This window comes from Capricornis sumatraensis, chromosome 6 (genome assembly GCF_032405125.1).
Source record: "Capricornis sumatraensis isolate serow.1 chromosome 6, serow.2, whole genome shotgun sequence".
NCBI classification, from domain to species: domain Eukaryota; kingdom Metazoa; phylum Chordata; class Mammalia; order Artiodactyla; family Bovidae; genus Capricornis; species Capricornis sumatraensis.
The window spans coordinates 61359876-61386973 of NC_091074.1; the positions used below are offsets into that span (position 1 = coordinate 61359876).

The 27098-nt window shown below is 37.8% G+C and overlaps 1 protein-coding gene across 4 annotated transcripts in view; it reads left to right on the plus strand.

The window, feature by feature from the left end:
- Nucleotides 1-27098, plus strand: part of VPS13A (vacuolar protein sorting 13 homolog A) — a 271791-nt gene that overhangs the window by 134816 nt on the left and 109877 nt on the right. For all 4 annotated transcript variants that reach the window (XM_068974525.1, XM_068974527.1, XM_068974528.1 and 1 more), the window contains 4 exons: nucleotides 2680-2847; nucleotides 4493-4797; nucleotides 17972-18119; nucleotides 24018-24165. In XM_068974525.1, the coding sequence (XP_068830626.1) occupies nucleotides 2680-2847; nucleotides 4493-4797; nucleotides 17972-18119; nucleotides 24018-24165 (769 nt within the window). The remainder of the gene's footprint in view (nucleotides 1-2679; nucleotides 2848-4492; nucleotides 4798-17971; nucleotides 18120-24017; nucleotides 24166-27098) is intronic.

Below are 27098 nucleotides of genomic sequence, written 5' to 3' on the forward strand. Positions count from 1 at the left end.
TGCCTTTCACAGTGTTATTGTAATATGTTTTACTTTTGTGTATGCTGAAAGTTTGCAGTGTATATGTACTGATTTAGTTTTCTTTTAGAGAAATTAATTTTTTACAAAACATATACGTTCTTACCTTTATTCTAACCATTTCTGGAATTAATTTTTTCATGTAGCTTCAAAATTCTGTTATTTTTATTTCCACCTGAAGAAGTTAATGATTTCTTATCATTCGCCTCTGCTAGTTATGATTTATCTCATCTTCTGACAGGAAGGAGGGATCAGAACTAGGGAAAAAAAGCACTTTTATTTCACCTTCATTATCTGAGTGATACTTTTGCTAGGTGTACATAATTTCTTGTCTTTATCTGACTTTGTGTATAGTGTGTCTATATATATATATATATATATATATATATATATAAGTATATTTTCATATTTGTCCTGTTTGAAGTTTTCTGTGCTTTTTGGATCTCTCTCTCAAAATTTTTTATGTCTTTTGAGGTAATTCTTCCTACCTCTGTCTCCCTCTTCCCTCACCTCCCTTTCCTCCTCCATCTCGTCCCTATTCTTCCTCTTGGGTTCCAAAAATTACTTTTAGATTCTTGTTAGAGATCATCCCATGACCTTTAGATCCTCTGTTCTTTTCCCATTGTTTTCTCATTATGTTTCATTTGTATAATTTCTGTTGACCTGTTTTTAAGTTCACTCATTGTGTCCTTGGCTCCATTGAATATAGTGATAAACCCACTGAAAGTATTCTTCATCTGCTTCCCTGTTTTTTAATCTTTAATGTTTGCCTTTTTTTCTGCTTTCCATTTCTCGGCTCACATTCTTTAATCTGTTCGTTCATATTTTCCACATTTTCCACTCAAAGCACTTGCCTTATTAATAATAATGAAAAGTCCATTGGCTGAATGTTTCAACATCTATGTTATAGGCAAGTCTGATTCTGTTGATTGCTTTGTCATTCATTTTTTTTTCATTCTTTTTGGAGTGTTTTGTAGCTAATGATTGACTGTCAGACATCATGTATAGGGTAATAGAGATGGAAGTGAACAGTATTTATGTCTCAAAGTGAGTGTGCCTTCTTTCTCTGCTAACGTATTAGCATGGGGAGTTAAATCACGTTAATGGAGAGCTGAGGGCAACAGGGTTACTGCCTTTCCCATCATTTCTTAAGGCTTCTGTTCGAGGCAATAATCCTGATTGTACTTCGGGCCTTTTCCAGGGAGGAGGCTTCTCCTTTCTTTGAGGATTGTAGCAGGGAAATCTTCCTCTGGTATTCCGCTGTGACTCTAGTCACTTAGGAACTCCCAACATAAAGTGCACAATGAAATGCTTACAACTGAGTGTGAGCTCTTCTGTGTCTGTGACTCCCAGGGATTCTGTGTCTACCATTATTAGTTCATAGTCAACCTTTACCATTCTATCTCAGTTCTTCTTACCTAATGTATATGGTATATGGCATCTCTTTTCTCCTGCCCCTTATCCTAGGTGAGCTGGTGCTTTAGAGTCTGTCTTTCTTGAAGGTACTTTATTTTTTCTTTAGATTTCAGGCCGCTTGGTTGGCTTGTAGCCTCAGATTTCTAATGCTTTTAAGAAAAGTTAAGAGGCTTCCCTGGTGGCTCAGAGGGTAAAGCGTCTGCTTACAATGCGGGAGACCCAGGTTCAGTCCATAGTTTGGGAAGATCCCCTGGAGAAGGAAATGGCAACCCACTCCAGTACTCTTGACTGGGAGATTCCATGGACGGAGGAGCCTGGTGGGCTACAGTCCCTTGGGTCGAAAAGAGTTGGACACAACTGAGTGACTGCTCTTTCTTTAAGAAAAGTTAAAAAATTTATATTTTGTCTGTTTTTGTTTTTCTCATTCTTAAGGTTTGCAATGACCTCTCTTCAGCATTCTGTATCCTAGGCAGAAGCAGAATACTGATAGACTTCAGCAGAATCTCATCTTACACCTTAGCCTTTAGTCAACTATCTCTGATTCCTAAGGTTTTTTTGTTTCATGGTTGGAATTTGTTTACTTATGGTTCTTCAGCCCTCTGCCCTGCTTCTAGCATTTAGGAGGGTCAAGAAAACTATAAAGTAGTTAAAAATTAAGTTAGTGAGTACTCTGTTTATTTTTCAAAATATTTCTGTCATTCCACATCTGCTAATATCACCAACCAGTTTTAATTTATTGCGGAGCTTGAGATGTCATACTGCTGTACATAATTCTTATTTGGCAGTTGAAATGACTCAACAAACTAATAAGGAACAGAAGTTTTGTGATAGCAGAAGACTCCTTTGAAGGATCTGGAAAATCTATTAACATACTTCAGATCAAGAAAATAGATTATAAGTTTTGACAGTGAATGAAAAATACATTTATATGGCAGTTCTCAGTACAAAAGTATACTCACTAAATGAAAAGGTATATTGTGATATTTTTTTTTTTCTGTTTTTCCCACTAAAAAAATCTTGTGCCAAACCTACCAAATTGATTTCATCCCGAAAGGGAACTGCCACTTCTGTTTTGAATAATCTTGTATACATTCTAGTAAGGACATTAGAATTGTTGTCTTATTTATACTTGGGTTGACTGTTTTGAAGATTTTCCAAATATGTGTGTATGTTTTGTTTTTATTTTTGCCCTGAAGACGTTCTATCCAAAGTGGATTTTGACTATTGAAATTTTCTCTCTTTAAGGCTGTTTATATTACCGGTAAAGAAGTTTTCAGCTTCAAAATGGTTTCTTATGTGGGTGCAACTGCTGGTTCTGCATACACAGATATGAATGTAGTTGATATGCAAGTTAATTTAACTGTTGGTTGCATTGAAGTAGTTCTTGTCAAAAAATTTCTGTATTCTATATTGGTAAGTATGTTAATTGATTTTTTAATTTATTTTTGCCTACTAGTTGGAAAGTGTTTGCTGTTTCTCAAGCATAGATAAGGAATTCCTTGCTTGATTATTTCCCCCTGCTTTTATTTTATTTTTTTTTATTTTATTCATTTATTTTTTATTATTATTTTTTTAAATTTTAAAATCTTTAATTCTTACATGTGTTCCCAAACATGAACCCCCCTCCCACCTCCCTCCCCATAACATCTCAGTGGGTCATCCCCATGCACCAACCCCAAGCATGCTGTATCCTGCGTCAGACATGTATACTAACACATATATATGGAATCTAGAAAGATGGCAATGATGACCTTGTATGCAAGACAGGAAAAAAGACACAGCTGTGTATAACGGACTTTTGGACTCAGAGGGAGAGGGAGAGGGTAGGATGATTTTGGAGAATGGCATTCTATCATGTATATGATCATGTAAGAATTGAATCGCCAGTCCCCCTGCTTTTAAAAAATATTCCGGGTACCATTTATCATGACTGAAATGTATAGTGTCATTTATATAGTGTCATTTTTCACATGGGAATATTCTAGTTAATTGAAGTATGTATTTTTATAGACATTAAATATATGTATATATGTACCTTTTATATATGTTATATATATTTAATTCCTTATTTTATACGTAATTCGTTTAAGTATTTTACCTTTCAGCTCTTACTCAAAGTGCTAAATATACAATTGAAGTCCAGTTTGGTTTCAGATAATCATTAGGAAAATTACATTTTCTATTGTATTCTATGAATATTTGGGGCTTTGTGGGATTTAGATTTAATCCCGATGACATTTCCCTAAGGTATCTAAACTCTATTTCTGCCTTTCATAGTTTGTTTTTCTTCAGCTGGCAGCCGATATTTTTTTCCTGTGAGTGTCATGCCTGTCTCTGACTTCACTATTCATTCCTGTAACTAAATTGTGGTATAAACTAGATAATCAGTTCAGTTCAGTCTCTCGGTCGTTTCTGACTCTTTGCAACCCCACAAATTGCAGCACGCCAGGCCTCCCTGTCCATCAACAGCTCCCAGAATCCACCAAAACCCATGCCCATCGAGTTGGTGATGCCATCCAACCATCTCATCCTCTGTCGTCCCCTTCTCCTCCTGCCCTCAATCTTTCCCAGCATCAGGGTCTTTTCAAATGAGTCAGCTCTTGATTCTAAATAAATAATGTTGTTGTCTCTGTGATCTTTTTAACTGAGGTTATCATGCAGTTTTTCTTGACAAACATTTTTATTACTGTTTTACCTTACAAATGTAATAAGCTCTCTGTGCATTGAGGTTTTATAGGGAAATATGATTGTTTAGCCCTTAGGAAAGTGAGATAAAAAGAGAAATAGATACCAGTGAAACATTGCAATATCCCCATGCTGCTTTGTTCCAGGGACTAGGTTTTTATTGTTTTACTGTGTTTCTGTATCTGTATCTTTTTGTTTCCCAACTTCTGTTGCAGAAGATTAAGGTTTAATGTAGACAGACTTTGAATAAACTGTTGCTTAGTTGTACCAAGAGAAAGTTTTTCTTACAGAGGTAAAATCATAAATAGTGATATATTTAATAATTTTTTCCATTAATGGTAGCTTTAAGAATATAATTCTGTTTTCTTTATAGGCTTTTATAGATAATTTTCAAGCAGGTAAACAAGCCTTAGCTGAGGCAACTGTTCAGGCAGCAGAAATGGCTGCTACTGGTGTAAAAGAACTGGCACAAAGGAGTTCTAGAATGGCATTGGATGTTCACATCAAAGCCCCTGTTGTGGTTATCCCACAGTCTCCAGTTTCTGAAAATGTTTTTGTTGCTGATTTTGGACTAATTACAATGAAAAATACATTCCATGTAATAACAAAGAGTCCGACCAACCCCCCACCCATTATTGATTTGATAACGATAAAGCTAAGTGAAATGCGACTATACAGGTAAGCTTTTCACAAGTGTATTTATGTAGAATGCAGTCTTTTTCTAATTTTTTTCTATTAAAGGCTTTGGTATCTTTGAGTTTTCTTTTTAGAATTGAATTTAATTTTATTATAACTATACTTAATTTTGTGGGTTTTTTTTTTTTCCCTTCCTCAAGTATTTTTTGGTAAAATCAATTATTGTTTTCTAGTTTCTAAAAACCTGGAAAATACAGGAAGCTCAGCTCAGTGCTTTGTAGTGACCTAGAGGGGCAAAATGGGGGAAAGAGGGAGACTCAAGAGAGGTGGGGGCATATGTCTACTTATGGCTGATTCACATTGTTGTACACCAGAAAGTAAATGTTGTAAATCAGTTATATTCCAATAAAAAATAAAAATTTAGTGATTATATAAATAAATACTTAGAAAATATTAGATAATTAGACATGCTATAAAATTTGTTATCTGAGGAAATATATTTGTACTTATTGGCAGTTCTTCAAAAATTAGAAGGTTATGGAAGAAATAGGAGAATTTCTAATATATTAATTCTCTGGAAATACAGCATGCCCAAAGTACTCTATCAGCTTTGTGCTGTGGTTCTGATTTGCTAATTAAACACACACACACATACATATCCACACAAAGTAGAGTACAATCTTATATATTCACTCTGCATAGAACTAGTAATTAGGGAAATTAAGTGAATATCCAGATAGTTCCAAAACTTTTACTGTGGTATCTCTAATCACACATTCTAGATTTAATACCATGTTCCTTTTGCAACTGGGATTCATTTCTATTTAAACCTTTCACTTGCTCTTTTCTTTGTGTACTTTTTCTTTAATCTGATTCTATTTATTGTTTTCCTTTTATTTTTGCTCCTTCTCTTTGGTTCCTGGCATGTCTGTGTCCCTCCTGCCACTTTCCATCAACAACATTTTAAAAAAAGCCTTATTTAAGATGTAATTAGTATATAATAAATTCAGTATTTTTAAAAGTATAGAGTTTGATAAGTTTGATGTGTATACCCTTGTGATAGTTTGAGTACAGTTATAATTCTTCCTTAAATATTTGGTGGAATTCACCAGTGAAGCCACTGGGGCTGGGATTTGCTTGTAGAAGATTTGTAACTACAATTTCCATTTGTTTAGTAAGCTTGGTGCTATATGAATTATTTTATGAGTGATTGTTAATATTTTCAAGAAACATGTCTTTCATCTACTTTGTAGAGTTTTATGTCATAAAGTTAATAATATTCTCTTATTCATTAATACCTATATTGATATTACCTCCCTTATTCTTGATATTTATAATTTATACTTTTTTATTAATCATTCTGGCTAGAAGTATATCAGTTTTATTGCTCTTTTTTTTTCCTATGGAATAAATGGTATCCATTATTGTTTCACTTCCAGTTTTATTGATATATAGCACTGTATAAGTTTAAGGTATACAACATAATGATTTGACTTACATACATCATGAAATGATTACAATGTAAGTCTAGTAAATAGCCATCATCTTATGTAGAGACAAAATTAAAGGAATAGAAAATATTTTTTCTTGTGATGAGAGCACTTAGGATTTACTCTGTTAACAATTTCCCTATGTAACATACAACAGTGAATAATTTATCATGTTGAACATTATATCTGTAGTACTTATGTATCTTACAACTGGTAGTTTGTGCCTTCTGACTATCTTCATCCAGATTGCCCTTCTCATATCCCTTGATTCTGATAACCACAGATTTTAACTCTTTTCTTTATGAGTTTGTTTGAAGTATAACTGACGTACAGAACTATGTTAGTTTCTGTTACACAACATAGTGATTCAGTATTTCTGTACATTTCAAAAAGATAACTATGTTACATCTCTAGTTAACATCTGTAACCATACAAAGATATTACATAATTATTGAGTATATTCTCCACACTGTACTCATGACTCATTTATTTTGTAACTGAAAGTTTGTATCTCTTCCACTTATTTCTCTCCTGCCCATCTTTCCTCTCTAGCAAGCACCTGTTCGTTCTCTATATCAGTGACTCTTTTTTGTTATGTTTGTTCATTTGTTTTGTTCTTTAAATTCTATATATAAGTGAAATCATTTGGTATTTATCTTTCTCTGTATGATTTAATGTCATCTTGGACACCATGTTGTCACAAATGACAAGATTTCCTTCTTTTTATAATGGTTGAGTAATATTTTGTGGTGTGCATGTGTGTATATACACACACACACCCACACCCACACACCCACACCCACATCTTCTCTATCCATTTATCTACTGATGAACATTTAGATTGTTTCCATTTCTTAACTGTTGTAAATAATGCAGTGAACTTAGGGGTATGTATATCTTTCAAATTACTGTTTTCATTTTGTTTGGATAAATACTCAGGAGTGGAATTGCTGAGCAAGGCTAGTTCCTGACAAAGCTGGCTGCAATTTTTGGGGTGTTCCAGAGTTGAGAGGGTCAAGATCAGTTATTTGGATGATTGAAGAGCTCAAGGGTTCCAGAGCTGGTGTTGGGCCACTGGTGGCAGAGCTGGTTCCTGGGCCAGCTAGGAGCTCAGGGGATCCTATAGGAGTTGGCCTGTTGTGGGTAGGTGGAGCTGTGCCCACAGTCAGCTAGCTGCTTGATATGGGATGTCTCAAGACTGGTACCTACTAACTGGTGAGTTAGGCCAGGTCCCAGTGTTATGACCTAGAGAGAGGATTCCAAAATGGTGCTTCCTAGAGCATTGTCCTTGTGTTTGAATAAGGGCCCAAATATGGCTCTCTCAGTGTCTCTGTCCCCAGTGTGAGTCCCGGAAGATTTCTGCTTCTCAGAGAGGCTCTCTAATAGCAAGTTGATCTCACCCAGGCTCCATTTAAATTACTGCTTCTTCCCTTGGTCTTAGATCATGTGAGAGTCTGTGCCCTTTAAGAGTAGAGTCTGTTTGCAACTGCTCTCTGACTCTGCCAAAAGTATGCCCCACTGGTCTTCAAAGCCACTCATTCTGGGGACTCTAGATTGGGCAGCCTGATGAGGGTTGTACCCCTAGTTCCTTGGGGGAGAACTTCTGCAATTACAGTGATCCTTTTTCCATTTGTGGCCTACCTGGGGGTATGGTTCTTTACTGCACTGTTTCTACCTTCCTTCCACCTGTCTTGATCCTTTTTATATCTTTAGTTTTGAAGAGATTTTCTGCTGATCTTCAGGTCATTCTCATTGAGAGCTGCTCTGTAAATAGTTGTGTTTGGTGTGCCACTAAGAGGAGGTGATCTTCCAATCTTTCTATTCTGTCTTGGCCATTCCCTGGTTATCCATTCTTGAACATTCAGTTTTATTGCTTTTAAAGCACCAGCTTTTGGATTTCTCTCTTCTGTTTTCTCTTTCATTGATAGCTGCTTTGATATTTATTATTCCTTCTGCGTCCTTTGATTTTAATTTTTCTCTTGTTCTAATTTTCTCCAGGTGGTGATTCATGACTGATTTGAACATTTCTTTTCTTGTATATGCATTTAGTGCTGACATTTTGGGGTTCTTCTCTGTAGCCCTGTCCTCTGTGGCATTTTACCATATGATCTCTACCTGCCTTGATTTCCCTGGATTCAGCTCTTTTCTTAACTCATGGACTTTTATTGGTTATTTCTTGGCTTATCTACCCCCTTGCTTTTTCATGACCTTTGAATTATCTCAAAACAATTGAGTCATGGGATTCATCTCATTTTTTTCTTCTTTCTCAGTAATCACTGCCCATTGCCTGATGTCCTGTGTCTTGGAAATCAATTGTTAATATATTTTGTATGTGTGTCTTTGTTGCAGGGGGAGAGAGAGGAATTCTTTCAGGCAGGAGGGTAAATCTAGTTCATGTTATTTTATCTTAAATGGAAGGATAAATTTCCATCAGTTAAATATTTGGGTATTTATTAAGCATGTAATATATCCCAGGCACTGTGCTAGGAACATGAAGTATCATAGTGAGCAGTTTTTACAAGGGGTGAATAAATTGTGTGTGCGTACTAAGTTACTTCAGTTGTATCTGACTCTTTGCAACTCTGTGGACTGTAGCCCGCCAAGCTCCTCTATCCATGAAAATTTTCAGGCAAGAAAACTGGCGTGGGTTACCATTTCCTCCTCCAGGGGATCTTCCCAACCCAGGGATTGAACCCACATCTCCTGAGTCTGCTGCATTGGCAGGTAGATTCTTTACCACTGAGCCACATGGGAAGCCCCATTTTGAATGCAATTTTTTTAAATTTTTTCAAAATATTTTAATCTAGAATTTTTTTAAAAATCTGTTTTCCTGTTGTTAAAAACTTAAGTTGATTCATTTTTATTGTTTTAAATAGCATTATAATGCTGATTGATTTCTTTATCAATACTTACATGATTTTCTGCTCATTTCTTTAGGGTGTTTCCCTCAGATGAATTCCTCGAAATAGAATTACTTGTTTATAGAGTAAACCATTTTCCCTGAGATAACTTTATTGCAAAGATGTTAATTGTAATATAAAATTTTTAAAATATGTATATAATACTTCTATAAGGAAAGCTGTAAAATTTAAATAAGGGCCAGTAAGAATTCTTAAATAATTATAGAGAGAATATTTTCCTATATCTAGTATTATAAAGGTGTCAGTTTCCTATAAATTAATTTTTTATATTTAATGCACTGAATAAAAAATCACAACAGCAGTTCTTTTAACGTCTTTCAGAATTATTGTAAAGTTTTTCTGGAAATATAAATGGGGGAAGGATGTAGCAAAGATTTTTTGAAAGAAAGAATTGAGATAGGGCATGGAAGAATTATAACAACCTTTGAAGTACTACTAAAATATTAAATTTCATTAAATACCACTAAAATATATTATAACACTACAATAATTAAGATAGTGAAATAGTATAAAACTCACCAGCTGACTGTGTGGGTGCATGTGTAATATCACCATTATTCATATATAACAGTCAAGCTCATTATTCACACATTCTACATTTGTGAGTGTTTCTGCTTGCTGAAACTTAGGTATAACCCCAAATCAGTATTCATGTCACTTTTACATTCATTTTGGGCATGCACAGAGCTAGCAGCAAGACGCTTGAGTCTCCCAAGGCCTGTGTTCCCAGCTGAGGTGTTAAAGAATACCCTGCTGTCTTTTGTAAGCTCTTCTGCTGTAGACATGTGTTCCTTTTATTGTGCCCCCCCCTTTTTTTTTTTTTTTGCATTTAAAGTATTTTCCTTGGTAATTTTGCTATTTAAAATGTCCCCAGAGCATAATGCCAGTAATAAAAAACTAAAATGGAGTGAATCATATGTTAATAGTATATGAATTATCTCAATAATGATCTTAAAAAACTAAGGACAAATAACACATAAGTGCGAGTTACATGGTAGAGAAAAACTTGATAAATTGAGCCCTGAAAACAGAAGGAAAATGATAAGGGAAGACTATCAGTTGGCTTTGACTGTTCAAAATATAAGTTTCTAAATATCAATTACCAAAACCAAGTGCTACCATATAGGATAATTGGCAACATCTTTAATAAAAAATGAAAATCATTACATATTTTAAGACAGTAAGAAAAATGATAATTTGAAAAATTAGTAAAGAACAAGACTAAATGATTCTTTTCAGGAACAATAATAGCTGGTACCTAGCTAATAGAAATGTTCAACTTCATTAATAATCAAGGAAATGAAAATTAATACAGTGAAATAGTATTGTTTCCCTATTAAATTTGACAGATCTTCAGTTCAGTTCAGTCTCTCAGTCGTGTCCGATTCTTTGCGACCCCATGAATTGCAGCACGCCAGGCCTCCCTATGCATCACCATCTCCAGGAGTTCACTCAGACTCACGTCCATCGAGTCAGTGATGCCATCTAGCCATCTCAGCCTCTGTCATCCCCTTCTCCTCCTGCCCCCAATCCCTCCCAGCATCAGATCTTTTCCAGTGAGTCAACTCTTTGCATGAGGTGGCCAAAGTATTGGAGTTTCAGCTTTAGCATCATTCCTTCCAAAGAAATCCCAGGGCTGATCTTTAGAATGGACTGGTTGGATCTCCGTGCAGTCCAAGGGACTCTCAAGAGTCTTCTCCAACACCACAGTTCAAAAGCATCAATTCTTCTGCGCTCAGCTTTCTTTATAGTCCAACTCTCACATCCGTACATGACCACTGGAAAAACCATAGCCTTGACTAGACAGATCTTTGTTGGCAAAGTAATGTCTCTGCTTTTTAATATGCTGTCTAGGTTGGTCATAACTTTCCTTCCAAGGAGTAAGTGTCTTTTAATTTCATGGCTGCAATCACCATCTGCAGTGATTTTGGAGCCCATAAATGCAAAGTCTGACACTGTTTCCACTGTTTCCCCATCTATTTGCCATGAAGTGATGGGACCAGATGCCATGATCTTCATTTTCTGAATGTTGAGCTTTAAGCAACTTTTTCACTCTCTTCTTTCAATTTCATCAAGAAGCTCTTTAGTTTTTCTTCACTTTCTGCCATAAGGGTGGTGTCATCTGCATATCTGAGGTTATTGATATTTCTCCCAGCAATCTTGTTTCCAACTTGTGCTTCCTTCAGCTGAGCATTTCTCACGATACACTCTGCATATAAGTTAAATAAGCAGGGTGACAATATACAGCCTTGACGTGCTCCTTTTCCTATTTAGAACCAGTCTGTTGTTCCATGTCCACTTCTGACTGTTGCCTCCTGACCTGCATACAGGTTTCTCAAGAGGCAGGTCAGGTGGTCTGGTATTCCCATCTCTTTCAGAATTTTCCACAGTTGATTGTGATCCACACAGTCAAAGGCTTGGGCATAGTCAGTAAAGGAGAAATAGATGTTTTTCTGGAATTCTCTTGCTTTTTTGATTATCCAGCGGATGTTGGCAATTTGATGTCTGGTTCCTCTTCCTTTTCTAAAACCAGCTTGAACATCTGGAAGTTCACGGTTCACATATTGCTGTAACCTGGCTTGGAGAATTTTGAGCATTACCTTACTAGCGTGTGATGTGAGTGCAATTGTGTGGTAGTTTGAGCATTCTTTGACATTGCCTTTCTTTGGGATTGGAATGAAAACTGACCTTTTCCAAAGTTTGGGGAGTACTGGTAAGAAAAAGTTTTTCCAGATGAAGCAATCTTTTGACACAGCAGTTAATATTTCTTGAAATTAGTCAAGAAGAAATTTACTCAGAGATGTACAAAGATAATGATCCAAGTATTATTATTTATTATAGTGAAGAATTAGAAACAATATATTTTTTGACAATATAAGATTGACTTAATGACTTACGATATAGTTATATATTTTAATATCACCTCTTAAAACTGTATTAAAAATGTAATATCCCCTTAGAGCTTTTAGATTCCTCTACTTAGTACCATCAAAGGAGATTGCAAGCATGCATAAATGATAAGTAAAACGTTACCCTATGAAACTGTTAGTTGCTCAATTGTGTCTGACTCTTTGTGACCCATTGAACTGTACACTTCCAGACCTCTCTGTCCATTGAATTCTGCAGGCAAGAATACTAGAGTGGGTAGCCATTCCGTTCTCCAGGGTATCTTTTGAACCTGGATCTCCTGCATTGCAGGCAGACTTTTTACCACCTGACCCACCAGGGGAGCTACTAGGAATTCTAGGAGATCCTTGGTGACTCTTAACATCTCTCCAATTTTATAAGTGATAATCTAAATTCTGCAGTTATAATTTCATTCCCCAGTAGAGAATTTGGGATTTGCTACCAGTTCAGTCGCTCAGTCATGTCTGACTCTTGCAACCCCATAGACTGGAGCATGTCAGGCCTCCCTGTCTGTCACCAACTCCCGGAATTTACTGAAACTCATGTCCATTGAGTCGGTGATGCCATCCAACCATCTAATACTTGGTCGTCCCCTTCTCAACCTGCCTTCCATCTTCCCAGCTTCAGGGTCTTTTCAAATCAGTCAGCTCTCACATCAGGTTGCCAAAGTATTGGAGTTTCAGCTTCAACATCAGTCTTTCCACTGAGTATTCAGAACTAATTTTCTTTAGGATGGACTGGTTGGATCTCCTTGAAGTCCAATGGAATCTCAAGAGTTGTCTCCAATGCTACAATTCAAAAGCATCAATTCTTCAGTGCTCAGCTTTCCTTATAGTCCAACTCTCACATCCATACATGACTACTGGAAAAACCGTAGCCTTGACTAGATGGACCTTTGTTGACAAAGTCATGTCTCTGCTTTTTAATATGCTGTCTAGGTTGGCCATAACTTTCCTTCCAAGGAGCAAGCGTCTTTTTATTTCATGGCTGCAATCACCATCTGCAGTGATTTTGGAGCCCCCAAAAATAAAGTCTGACACTGTTTCCACTGTTTCCCCATCTATTTGCTATGAAGTGATGGGACCAGATGCCATGATCTTCGTTTTCTGAATGTTGAGCTTTAAGCCAAATTTTCGCTCTCCTCTTTCACTTTCATCAAGAGGCTTTTTAGTTCCTCTTCACTTTCTGCCATAAGGGTGGTGTCATCTGCATATCTGAGGTTATTGATATTTCTCCTGGCATCTTGATTCCAGCTTGTGCTTCTTCCAGCGCAGCATTTCTCATCATGTACTCTGCATAGAAGTTAAATAAGCAGGGTGACAATATACAGCCTTGATGTACTCCTTTTCCTGTTTGGAACCAGTCTGTTGTTCCATGTCCAGTTCTGACTGTTGCTTTCTGACCTGACCTTGAGAAATACAGATTTCACAAGAGGTAGGCAGGTGGTTTAGTATTCCCATCTCTTTAATAATTTTCCAAACAGTTTGTGGTGGTCCACACAGTCAAAGGCTTTGACGTAGTCAGTAAAGTAGAAATAGATATCTTTCTGGAACTCTCTTGCTTATTCAATAATCCAACGTATGTTGGCAATTTGATCTCTGGTTCCTCTGCCTTTTCTAAAACTGGCTTGAACATCTGGAAGTTTATGGTTCACATATTTCTGAAGCCTGGCTTGGAGAATTTTGAGCATTAGTTTACTAGCGTGTGAGATGAGTGCAATTGTGCGGTTGTTTGAGCATTCTTTGGCATTGCCTTTCTTTGGGATTGGAATGAAAACTGACCTTTTCCAGTCTGTAGCCACAGCTGAGTTTTCCCAAGTTGCTGGCATATTGAGTGCAGCACTTTCACAGCATCATCTTTTAAGATTTGAAATAGCTCAACTGGAATTCCATCACCTCCACTAGCTTTGTTCGTAGTGATGCTTCCTAAGGCCCACTTGGCTTCGTATTTCAGGATGTCAGGCTCTAGGTAAGTGATCACACCATCATGATTATCTGGGTCATGAAGATCTTTGTGTAGTTCTTCTGTGTATTCTTGCTACCTCTTCTTAATATCTTCTGCTTCTGTTAGGTCCATACCATTTCTGTCCTTCATTGAACCCATCTTTGCATGAAATGCTCCCTTGGTATTTCTAATTTTCTTGAAGAGATCTCTAGTCTTTCCCATTCTATTGTTTTCCTCTATTTCTTTGCGCTGATCACTGAGGAAGGCTTTCTTATCTCTCCTAGCTATTCTTTGGAACTCTGCATTCAAATGGGTATATCTTTCCTTTTCTCCTTTGCATTTTGTTTCTCTTCTTTTTGCAGCTATTTGTAAGGCCTCTTGAGACAGCCATTTTGCGATTTTGCCTTTTCAGAAAACGAAGATCATGGCATCCAGTCCCATCATTTCATGGGAAATAGATGGGGAAACAGTGGAAACAGTGTCAGACTTTATTTTTTTGGGCTCCAAAATTACTGCAGATGGTGATTGTAGCCATGAAATTAAAAGATGCTTACTCCTTGGAAGGAAAGTCATGACTAACCTAGATAGCATATTCAAAAGCAGAGACATTACTTTGCCAACTAAGGTCCATCTAGTCAAGGCTATGGTTTTTTCTGTGGTCATGTATGGTTGTGAGAGTTGAACTGTGAAGAAGGCTGAGTACTGAAGAATTGATGCTTTTGAACTGTGGTGTTGGAGAAGACTCTTGAGAGTCTCTTGTACTGCAAGGAGATTCAACCAGTCCATTCTGAAGATCAACCCTGGGATTTCTTTGGAAGCAATGATGCTAAAGCTGAAACTCCAGTACTTTGGCCACCTCATGCGAAGAGTTGACTCATCGGAAAAGACTCTGATGCAGGAGGAGAAGGGGACGACAGAGGATGAGATGCTGGGATGGCATCGCTGACTTGATGCATGTGAGTCTGAGTGAACCCCGGGAGTTGGTGATGGATAGGGAGGCCTGGCGTGCTGCGATTCATGGAGTCGCAAAGAATCGGACATGACTGAGTGACTGAACTACATTGAATTTATTTCTTTTTCTTGGGGATGGTCTTGATCCCTGCCTCCTGTACAATGTCACAAACCTCTGTCCATAGTTCTTCAGGCACTCTATCAGGTCTAATCCCTTGAATCTGTTTGTGACTTCCACTGTATAATGATAAGGGTTTTGATTTAGGTCAAAGCTGACTGGTTTAGTGGTTTTCCCCACTTTTTAAAATTTAAGTCTGAATTTGGAAATAAGGAGTTCATGATCGGAGCCACAATCAGCTCCCGGTCTTGTTTTTGCTGGCTGTATAGAGCTTCTCCATCTTTGGCTGCAAAGAATATAATCAATCTGATTTCAGTGTTGGCCATCTGGTGATGTCCATGTGTAGAGTCTTTTCTTATGTTATTTGAAGAGGGTGTTTGCTATGACCAGTGCGTTCTCTTGGCAAAACTCTATTAGCCTTTGCCCTGCTTTATTCCGTACTCCAATGACAAATTTGCCTGTTACCCCAGGTGTTTATTGACTTCCTACTTTCGCGTTCTAGTCCTCTATAATGAAAAGGATATCATTTTTGGGTGTTAGTTCTAGAAGATTGTAGGTCTTTATAAAAACCATTCAGTTTCAGCTTCTTCAGCATTGTTGGTTGGTCATAGAGTTGGATTACCTTGATATTGAATGATTTACTTTGGAAAGAACAGAGATTATTCCGTCATTTTTGATATTTCATCCAGGTACTACATTTTGGACTCTTGTTTTCTGACACTACTCCATTTTTTTCTATGGAATTCTTGCCCGCTGTAGTAGATAAAATGGTCATCTGAGTTAAATTCACCCATTCCAGTCTATTTAAGTTGTCTGATTCCTAAAATATCAATCCTCACTCTTGCTGTCTCCAGTTTGACCACTTGCGGTATGCCTTGCAAGATTCACGGACCTAACGTTCCAGGTTCCTATACAATATTACTCTTTATAGCATCGGACTTTGCTGCTATCACCAGTCACATCCACAACTGTGTGCTGTTTTTGCTTTAGCTCCTTTTCTTCATTCTTTCTAGAGTTAGTTCTCCACTGACCTCCAGTAGCGTATTGGGCACCTACCAACCTGGGGAGATCACGTTTCAGTATCCTATCTTCCTGCCTTTTCATACTGTTCATGGGGTTCTCAAGGCAAGAATACTGAAGTGGTTTGCCATTCCCTTCTCCAGTGGACCACATTTTGTCAGAACTCTCCATCATGTTCTGTCCACCTTGGGTGGCCCTACACAGCACGGCTCATTTGGTTAGACAGACTGTGGTCCATGTAATCAGATTGGTTAGTTTTCTGTGATTGTGGTTTTCAGTCTGTCTGGCCTCTGATGGAGAAGATTAAGAGGCTTATGGAAGCTTCCTGATGGGAGAGACTGACTGAGGGGGAAACTGGGTCTTGTTCTGATGGGCGGGGCCATGCTCAGTAGTCTTTAATCCAATTTTCTGCTGATGGGTGGAGCTGTGTTCCCTCCTTGTTATTTATCTGGACCCAAACTATGGTGGAGGTAATGAAGATAATGGTCACCTCCCCCGGAAGATCCTGTGCATGTACTGCTATACTCATTGCCTGCAACCCTGAAGCAGGCCACCACCGACCCACGCCTCTGCTGGAGACTCCTGGACACTCCGGGAAGTCTGGGTCAGTCTTGTGGGGGTCACTGCTCATTTCTCCTGAGTCCTGGTGCACACAAGGTTCTGTTTTTGCCCTCCAAGAGTCTATTTCCCAGTCCTGTGCAAGTTCTGGCAGCTTTATGGTGGGGTCAATGGTGACCTCCTCTAAGAGGGCTTAGTACCCAAGTCTGCTGCACCCAGAGCCCCAGTCTGTGGCAGTCCACTGCAGACCTGTACCTCCATAGGAGACGCTCAAACACGGTTCTGACTCAGTTTCTGTGGGGACCCTGGGTCCTGGTGTGCACAAGGTTTGTTTGAGCCCTCTGAGCATCTCTGGTGGGAATGGGGTTTGATTCTAAACATAAATTCGCCTCTCCTACTGTTTTTGGGGGGCTTCTCCTTTGCCCTTGGGCGTGGGGTATCTCCTCACAGCTGCTCCAGTGCCACACAGCTGCCACTCCAGTGCCTGCCGTCTTGCTGGGGTTTCTCTGACCTTGGATGTGGGGTATCTCCTCATGGCCACTTGAACGAAGTGTAGCCGCAGCTCCTGACCTTGGACGTGGGGTATCTCCTCACCACCGGTCCAGTGCCATGCAGCCACCATTCCAGCGCCATGTGATTGCTACCAATTAAAGTGTGGATGTTTTATTTAGGAGGACCACTTGAGGTTGTCATTTGAAGGTATATTGGGAGGCTGCTTTGGTCTCATGTCAGTTGAAAGGCGTTTGGTAACCAACTAGTCTTTTCATAATTCCTGAGCATCAGTCCTACCCTTACATGGAGTTGGAAAGGCAAATGTGGTTCACCTTAATGTAAAATTGTACATATTCAACTATATTTGATCTGCAAAAATAGAAGTTTCATATTTGCAAACTAGGTTCTTATCAAGTAAGGGGATATGTAGTAGTAATCTGACATGGGTAAATCTGTGAATTTAAATGTTTTCATATTAAGGTCTTGTTTAATGTATTTTATGTTTTATGTAGAGAAAATTCTCATTTTAAGAGTTTTATGTCCAACATGTGTTTTTTGGAACTTTTTAATATATTATAAAAATCTTATTTAAAAGTTTTATTTTTTCTTCAACACAGAGAACTTCAGCTCAGAGAAAAGTCACCTAGGTTTCTAGGGAGGTAGAATGTCTTTCATCTTGCATGGAAAGCCTATTTGATTCTATTTTCCTCTGCACACACACAAAATTATTGATTTCTTTTATTTATATATAAATGATTAATTTTTTTCTGATACTGTATGAAATTTATTCAAAACAATTTTATTTTTACTCATAGGACTCAATATATTAATGATGCATACCAGGAAGTACTGGATCTACTATTGCCATTAAATCTTGAGGTGATGGTTGAGCGAAATTTATCATGGGAGTGGTTCCAGGAAGTTCCTTGTTTCAATGTAAATGCTCAGCTAAAGCCCATGGAGGTAACTTTTGAATACTTATTGATGTATCTTTTGTTGGTTAAAAATTATTGTTTGGGGACATAAGTCATTTTGTATGTACAAGTTATGTAAAAATACCTCAGTCAGAAAAGAGATAGTAGCTCATGTGTATAAACTAGAATGCATTGAATGTTGATATTTTCTTTTTTCTTTTTTCATAAAAAGATTTTTTTTCATTAAAAAAATTATTTATTTTTAAATTGATGGATAATTACATTACAGAATTTTGTTGTTTTCTGTCAAAACTCAACATGAATCACCCATAGGTATACATATATCCCCTCCCTTTTGAACTTCCCTCCCAATTCCCTTCGAATCCCATCCCTCTAGATTGATACAGAGCCCCTGTTTGAGTTTCCTGAGATATACAACAGATTCCTATTGGCTTCTCTATTTTACATATGGTAATGTAAGATCCATGTTACTCTTCCCATATATCTCACCTTCTTCTCCCCTCTCCCCATGTCCATGAGTCTATTTTCTATGTCTCTTTCTCCATTCAGTTCAGTCCAGTTGCTCATTCATGTCCAACTCTTTGTGACCTCATGAACTGCAGCACACCAGGCCTCCCTGTCTATCACCAACTCCTGTAGCATACCCAAACTCATGTCCATTGAGTTGGTGATTATAATCCAACCATCTCATCCTCTGTGGTTCCCTTTTCCTCCTGCCCTCAATCTTTCCCTCCTGCCCTCAATCTTTCCCAGCATCAGGGTCTTTTCCAATGAGTTAGCTCTTCGCATCAGGTGGCCAAAGTATTGGAGTTTCAGCTTCAACATCAGTCCTTCCAGTGAACACCCAGGACTGATCTCCTTTAGGACGGACTGGCTGGATCTCCTTGCAGTCCAAGAGACTCTCAAGAGTCTTCTCCAACATCACAGTTCAAAAGCATCAATCCTATTGCGCTCAGCTTTCTTTATAGTACAACTCTCACATCCATACATGACCACTGGAAAAACCATAGCTTTGACTGCTGCTACGTCGCTTCAGTCGTGTCCGACTCTGTGTGACCCCATAGACGGCAGCCCACCAGGCTCCCCCGTCCCTGGGATTCTCCAGGCAAGAACACTGGAGTGGGTTGCCATTTCCTTCTCCAGTGCATGAAAGGGAAAATTGAAAGTAAAGTCGCTCAGTCATGTCTGACTCTTGGCGACCCCATGGACTGCAGCCTACCAGGCTCCTCCATCCGTGGGATTTTCCAGGCAAGCGTACTGGAGTGGGTGGCCATTGCCTTCTCTAGCCTTGACTAGACCACTGGAAAAACCATAGCCTTGACTAGACGGACCTTTGTTGGCAAAGTAATGTCTCTGCTTTTGAGTATGCTGTCTAGGTTGGTCATAACTTTCCTTCCAAGGAGTAAGCATCTTTTAATTTCATGGCTGTACTCACCATCTGCAGTGATTTTGGAGCCTAGAAAAACAAAGTCAGCCACAGTTTCCCCATCTATTTCCCATGAAGTGATGGCACCAAATGCCCTGATCTTGGTTTTCTAAATGTTGAGCTTTAAGCCAACTTTTTCACTCTCCTCTTTCACTTTCATCAAGAGGCTCTTTAGTTCTTCTTCGCTTTCTGCCATAAGGGTGGTGTCATCTGTATACCTGTGCTTATTGATATTTCTCTCGGGAATCTTGATTCCAGCTTGTGCTTCCTCCAGCCAAGCATTTCTCACAATGCACTCTGCATATAAGTTAAATAAGCAGGGTGATAATATATAGCCTTGATGTACTCCTTTTCCTATCTGGAACCAGTCTGTTGTTCATGTCCAGTTCTAACTGTTGCTTCCTGACCTGCATACAGGTTTCTCAAGAGGCAGGTCAGGTGGTCTGGTCTTCCTGTCTCTTTCAGAATTTTCCACAATTTACTGTGATCCACATAGTCAAAGGCTTGGGCATAGTCAATAAAGGAAAAATAGATGTTTTTCTGGAACTCTTGATTTTTTGATGATCCAACAGATGTTAGTAATTTGTTCTCTGGTCCCTCTGCCTTTTCTAAAACCAGCTTGAACCATGGTTCACATATTGCTGAAGCCTGGCTTGGAGAATTTTGAGCATTACTTTACTAGCGTGTGATGTGAGTGCAATTGTGTGGTAGTTTGAGCATTCTTTGGCATTGCCTTTCTTTGGGATTGGAATGAAAATTGACCTTTTCCAGTCCTATGGCCTCTGCTGAGTTTTCCAAATTCACTGGCATATTGAATGCAGCACTTTCACGGCATCATCTTTTAGAATTTGAAATAGCTCAATTGGAATTCCATCACCTCCACTAGCTTTGTTTGTAGTGATGCTTCCTAAGGCCCACTTGACTTCACATTCTAGGATGTCTGGCTTTAGGTGAGTGATCACACCATCGTGATTGTCTGGGTTGTGAAGATCTTTTTTGTACAGTTCTTCTGTGTATTCTTGCCACCTCTCCTTAATATCTTCTGCTTCTGTCAGGTCCATACCGTTTCTGTCCTTTATCAAGCCCATCTTTGCATGAAATGTTCCCTTGGTAGCTCTAATTTTCTTGAAGAGATCTCTAGTCTTTCCCATTCTGTTTTCCTCCATTTCTTTTCATTGATCACTAAGAAAGGCTTTCTTATTTCTCCTTGCTATTCTCTGGAACTCTGCATTCAGATCCTTATATCTTTCCTTTTCGCTTCTCTTCTTTTCACAGCTATTTGTAAGGCCTCTTCAGACAGCCATTTTGCTTTTTTGCATTTCTTTTTCTTGGGAATGGTCTTGATCCCTGTCTCCTGTACAGTGTCACAAACCTCTGTCCATAGTTTATCAGGCACACTGTCTCTCAGATCTAGTTCCTTATATTTCTCACTTCCACTGTATAATCATAAGGGATATGATTTAGTTTATACCTGAATGGTCTAGTGGTTTTCCCCACTTTCTTCAATTTAAGTCTGAATATGGCAATAAGGAGTTCATGGTCTGAGCCACATTCAGCTCCCGGTCTTGTTTTTGCTGACTGTATAGAGCTTCTTCATCTTTGGCTGCAAAGAATATAATGAATCTGATTTCAGTGTTGGCCATCTGGTGATGTCCATGTGTAGATTCTTCTCTTATGTTGTTGGAAGAGGGTGTTTGCTATGACCAGTGCGTTCTCTTGGCAAAACTCTATTAGCCTTTGCCCTGTGTCATTCTGTACTCCAAGGCCAAATTTGCCTGTTACTCCAGGTGTTTCTTGACTTCCTACTTTTGCATTCCAGTCCCCTATAATGAAAAGGACATCTTTTTTATATGTTCATTCTAGAAGGTCTTGTAGGTCTTCATAGAACTGTTCAACTTTGCTTCTTCAACGTTTCTGGTCGGAGCATAGACCTGGATTACCATGATATTGAATGGTTTGCCTTGGAAAATAAATTGTTCAATATCGTTTTTCTACATATCCATATAAGGATATTTATCTTTCTCTTTCTGACTTACTTCACTCTGTATAATAGGTTCTAGGTTCATCCACCTCATTAGAACTGACTCAAATGTGTTCTTTTCTATGGCTGAGTAATATTCTATTGTGTATATTTACCACAACTTCTTTATCCGTTCATTTGTCGATGGACATCTAGGTTGTCCATGTTCTAGCTATTGTGAAATACATGTGTCTTTTTCAATTTTGGTTTCCTCGGGGTATGTGCCTAGGAGTGGGATTCCTGGGTCATATGGTGATTTTATTCCTAGTTTTTTTAAGGAATCTCTATACTGTCTTCCCTAGTGACTGTATTCATTTACAGTGCAAGAGTGTTCCCTTTTCTCCAAACCCTCTCCAGCAGTTATTGTTTGTAGATTTTTGATGATGGCTGTTCTGACCCGTGTGAGGTGATACCTCATTGTAGTTTTTATTTTTATTTCTCTAATAATGTGTGATGTTCAGCATCTTTTCATGTGTTAGTTAGCCATCTGTATGTCTTCCTTGGAGAAAAGTCTGTTTAGGTCTTTCTGCCACTTTTTGATTGGGTTATTTGTTTTTCTAGCATTGAGTTGTATGAGCTGCTTGCATATTTTGAAAGCTAATCCTTTGTCAGTTTCATTTGCTTTTATTTTCTCCCATTCTGAGGGTTGTCTTTTACTTTGCTTATAGTTTCCTTTGCTGTGTAAAAGCTTTTAAGTTTAATCAGGTCCCACTTGTTTACATTTGTTTTTATTTCCATTACTCTAGTGGGTGGATCGGAGAAGGCAATGGCAACCCACTCCAGTACGCTTGCCTGGAAAATCCCATGGACGAAAGAGCCTGGTAGGCTGCAGTCCATGGGGTCGCCAAGAGTCAGACATGACTGAGCGACTTTACTTTCACTTTTCACTTTAATGCATTGGAGAAGGAAATGGCAACCCACTCCAGTGTTCTTGCCTGGAGAATCCCAGGGACGGGGGAGCCTGGTGGGCTGCCGTCTATGGGGTCGCACAGAGTCGGACACGACTGAAGCGACTTAGCAGCAGCAGCAGCAGCAGTGGGTGGATCATAGAGGATCTTGCTTTGATTTATGTTATTGAGTGTTCTGTCTATATTTTGCTCTAAGAGTTTTATAATTTCTGGTCTTAGGTTTAGGTCTTTAATCCATTTTGAGTTTATCTTTGCATATGGAGTTAGGACGTGTTCTAATTTCATTTTTTTACATGTAGCTGTCCAGTTTTTCCAGCACCATTTATTGAAGAGTCTGTCTTTGCCCCCTTTTATATTCTTTCCTCCTTTGTCAAAAATAAGATACCCATAGGTGCATGGGTTTATTTCTGGGCTTTCTATCTTGTTCCATTGGTCTATATTTCTGTTTTTGTGCCAGTACCATGCTATCTTTTTGACAGTAGCTTTCACTTATGGTTTTCTCAGGGTGTATGCCCAGTAGTGGGATTGTTGGGTTATGAGATAGTTCTATTCCTAGTTTTTTAAGGAATCTCCATACTGTTCTCCATAGTGGCTGTATCAATTTACATTCCCACCAGCAGTGCAAGAGGATTCCTTTTTCTCCACACCCTGTCAAACACTTACTGTTTGTAGATTTTTTTGATGAGGACTATTCTGACCAGTGTTAAGTGATATCTCATTGTAGTTTTAACTTGCATATCTCTAATAAATGAGTGATGTTGAGCATCTTTCTGTATGATTATCAGCCATTTGAATGTCTTCTATGGAGAAATGTCTGTTTAGTTCATCTACCCATTTTTTGATTGGGTTTTTTGTTTTCCTGATGTTGACCTGTGTGAGCTGCTTTGTATATTCTGGAGATTAATCCTTTGTCAGTTTTGTTTGCTATTATTTTCTCCCATTTTGAGGGTTATCTTTTAATTTTGATGATTGTTTCCTTTGCTGTGCAAAAGACTTTTAAGTTTATTTAAGTCCCATTTGTTTATTTCCATTACTGTAGGAGGTGGGACAAAGAGAATCTTGCTGTTATGTATGCTGAAGTGTGTACTGCCTGTGTTTTCGTCTAAGAGCTTTATAGTTTCTGGGCTTATGTTTAAGTCTTTAATCCATTTTGAATTCATTTTTGTGTATGGTGTTAAACGAAGTGTTCTGAATTTATTATTTTGTATTATTCCATATTTGTCAATTGAGGGGCTTACTGACCAAAAAAAACATAGAGTAGCTACATGGATACTTAAAGATGAAAGTTCCTTTTAAAGGCTTAAAACTAGTAGGCTGATTGCTGCATTCATAACAAAGTTTATCATTCATAGCTTCTGATATTGATACTGGCATTTAATTTAGTTCTGTATTTCACAGGGTACTAAAGAATACATGGTCATTTAGAAAATGAAACATTCAGTTAATAGAATTATCTAATGTGTTAAAAGTTGGTTTTGCAGGGGTTTGAAATGAAACAGTTTTTCTTGTATAAAAATTTTTCACTACATGAAGTAGTAATGTTGAAATGGTCAAATCTTATTTTTTTAACAGTTCATTCTTAGTCAAGAAGATATAACGACCATTTTTAAAACATTATATGGCAACATATGGTATGAAGGTGATAGTGCTTCACATGAAGTAACAAAAGATCAGTCCAGCGTTACTAGTGGTGCTACTACTGCTTCACACCATCCAGCAGGTATGTCTTAACCTTAAATTAGTCCCCCTCTTCCTTCCTTCTGTCCTTCCGTTCATTCTCCCTAATTGTACGTTTGGGTAAAATAAGATTTATAAACCTTTTCTATCTAGCTAATCTTACTCAAGTAGTTCTGATTTATCTGTCAGTAGTCATTGTGTTGATTTTTTTTCTTTGAATCAAATTTTTTTCTTGTTATCTTAACTCCCCTTAAGTTCCTGTTTTTCAGTTTTCAAGTTTTCTCCTCATCCTTTCTCTTCTCCCATGTTCCCAGTGAAGCATATGTTCCAATGGAATATTTCATATTAATATTAGAAGTATCAAAATATTAGCAGTCTCAAAAGAGGATGTTCATTAGTGATGGACTCCAGCAAATATTTAGAAGATACATGGATAAAATAGAGCAGAGGGAATCGTAACTCAGTAGAAGGCTGCATCCAATGTTGGATTTAATTTATTATGTAGAAACCTAACTAGGGTCTAAGTTCAATACCAGCACATAAAGAAATTGGGTTAATTAGAACTACTAGATTATTTTGCTTCACTAGAGTAAATTCTCCTCATTCTGGTATTTTGGGGGAACCCCAAGTCTCCCTACCTCAAACTGAAATCTACTAGTTTACAAGATCCCCGCTTGCCAAGGCCTGACATATTGCACAGCTTTTCCAGTCAGAATCCCAGCAAAGAAACAACCTTGAAGTGAAGTGAAGTGAAGTCGCTCAGTCGTGTCTGACTCTTTGCGACCTCATAGACTGCAGCCTGCCAGGCTCCTCTGTCCATGGGATTTTCCAGGCAGTAGTACTGGAGTGGATTGCCATTTCCTTCTCCAGGGGATCTTCCCAAACCAGGGCTCGAATCCAGGTCTCCCACATTGTAGACAGACGCTTTACCGTCTGAGCCACCAGGGAAGTCCCAGAAACAACCTTACATTTATTTATAACATTATAGGAATCATCATTCTTACTAGCTAGAATAACCAACCCAGTACTTTATAGTTAAATATTAATGGTCAGATATAAAGAAAATCATAAGAACCCAAGCATAAAAGCAGACAAGATAAACAGAGTAGTGTTTCTCTAATGAGACAAAAATAATTGAAGAAAAAAAAGGAGAATGTGAACAGAAAACTAACTCTAATTCATAAAAACAGAATTCTAGGAGTATAAGAACTGAATCCTACCATCACTACCTTCTGTCTTCCTAAGATAAGAAAGAGTTCTTAAAAGAGAACTCTATAAAACTAAGTAAATATTGAAACAAATTCTTGGATATAAAGAATCTACCCAGCTTCAAGCTGATTGGATACTCTCCATGCAAACACATTTTCGTGAAATGTCAGAACAACAGAAGTAATATTGAAGAATACTAGGCTGCCTGTTAGGGCTTAGGAAAAAAAGTGAGTGGAATCAGATTCATCATGAATGAAACTGGATGGGATGGGATTGATGGAGGATAAAAGACAGTGGGGTAATATTGGAAAATATATTTTTAAGGAAGATAATTTTGAAGTTAGGATTCCATATATGGTCAAACAGTCATCCAAATGTGAAAACAATTTTTAGATTTCCAGTGACTCTAAGTTTACTTTCTTTATACCCATTCAGGTACAGCTCATTTTATTGCACTTCATTTTTATTGTGTTTCTCAGACATTGCATTTTTTACAAATTGAAGGTTTGTGGCAACCCTGAGTCAAGAAAGTCTATCTGGGTGCCATTTTTCTAACAAAATTAGTTTTTAATTAAGGTATATATATTTTAAAAACATAATGCTATTGCATTATTATAGACTATAATATAGTATAAACATAACATTTTATATGCACTGGAAAACCGATTTGTGTGACTTGCTTTGTTGTGGTATTCATTTTATTGTAGTAGTCTGGAAACAAACTTGCCGTGTCTGAGGTATGCTGGTAGTTTGAAAATATATTCTAGCAAAGCAAATAAGGAATCCAGGAAAGGGGAAAACATGGGATTCAAATACAGAGAACATTAAAAAGGAATCCCCAAATTATCTGTTACTGGGCTAGAAAGTGCTTGGTTTTCATTTAAAAAGCAATTTAGAATGTTTTAAGAAAAAAAGGACAAATGTCTTAAGAAAAATGACAAATTCTATGTAACATGTAGAATGAGGTGTTAAGTCTGCCACATTAAGTAATATGGGAGAGGAAGACATGTTTTCTGTTCCGAAGAAGGGAGAAATAGATAAAGTACATTCTGTTGCAGAAGTGAAGTAAACTAAGTTTTGCATGATTTTGAGCCATTTTTAGAATGTGTGAAAAGATACTGTTTTTTGTTTTTTTTTTTTTTTCCTTGAGAGATGCATATGTTGTGTTGCAGCAACAGAGGGAGTAAAATGATGCCTAGCAGGTAAAGAATCCACCTGCAATGCAGGAGATGTGGATTTGATCCCTGTGTCTGGAAGATCCCCCAGAGAAGGAAATGGCAACCCATTCCAGTTATTCTTGCCTGGGAAATTCCATGGACAGAGAAAAGTGTGGCAGGCTACAATCCAGAGAGTCAAAAAGAGTTGGACATTACTGAGTGATTGAGCACACATTAGTCTCTTCGTTTAAAATACTGAGATTTTTCAGTCTCAATACTGAGATTTTTCAGTGTAGCAGTCTTGCATAATTGTGTTGAACTTCTTCCTAAGTATGTTTTTTTATGCTACTGCAAATATTTTTAAAAGTATATTTCTCAGTTGTTACTGATACAGTTGATATTTGCATAGTAACCCTATATCTTTTTAAAAATGCTAAATTGATTTCTTAATTCTAGTAATTTGTTGGAGACTTCTTAGGGTTTTCTGTGTAGTCAATCATGCTGAGAAAGGCATTTTTACTTTCTACTGTGTAGAAATTATATATAAATAATTTTGTGATAATAAACTCTACAACTTACATGAGATGTAAAAATTTTTGGAAAAAGTCAC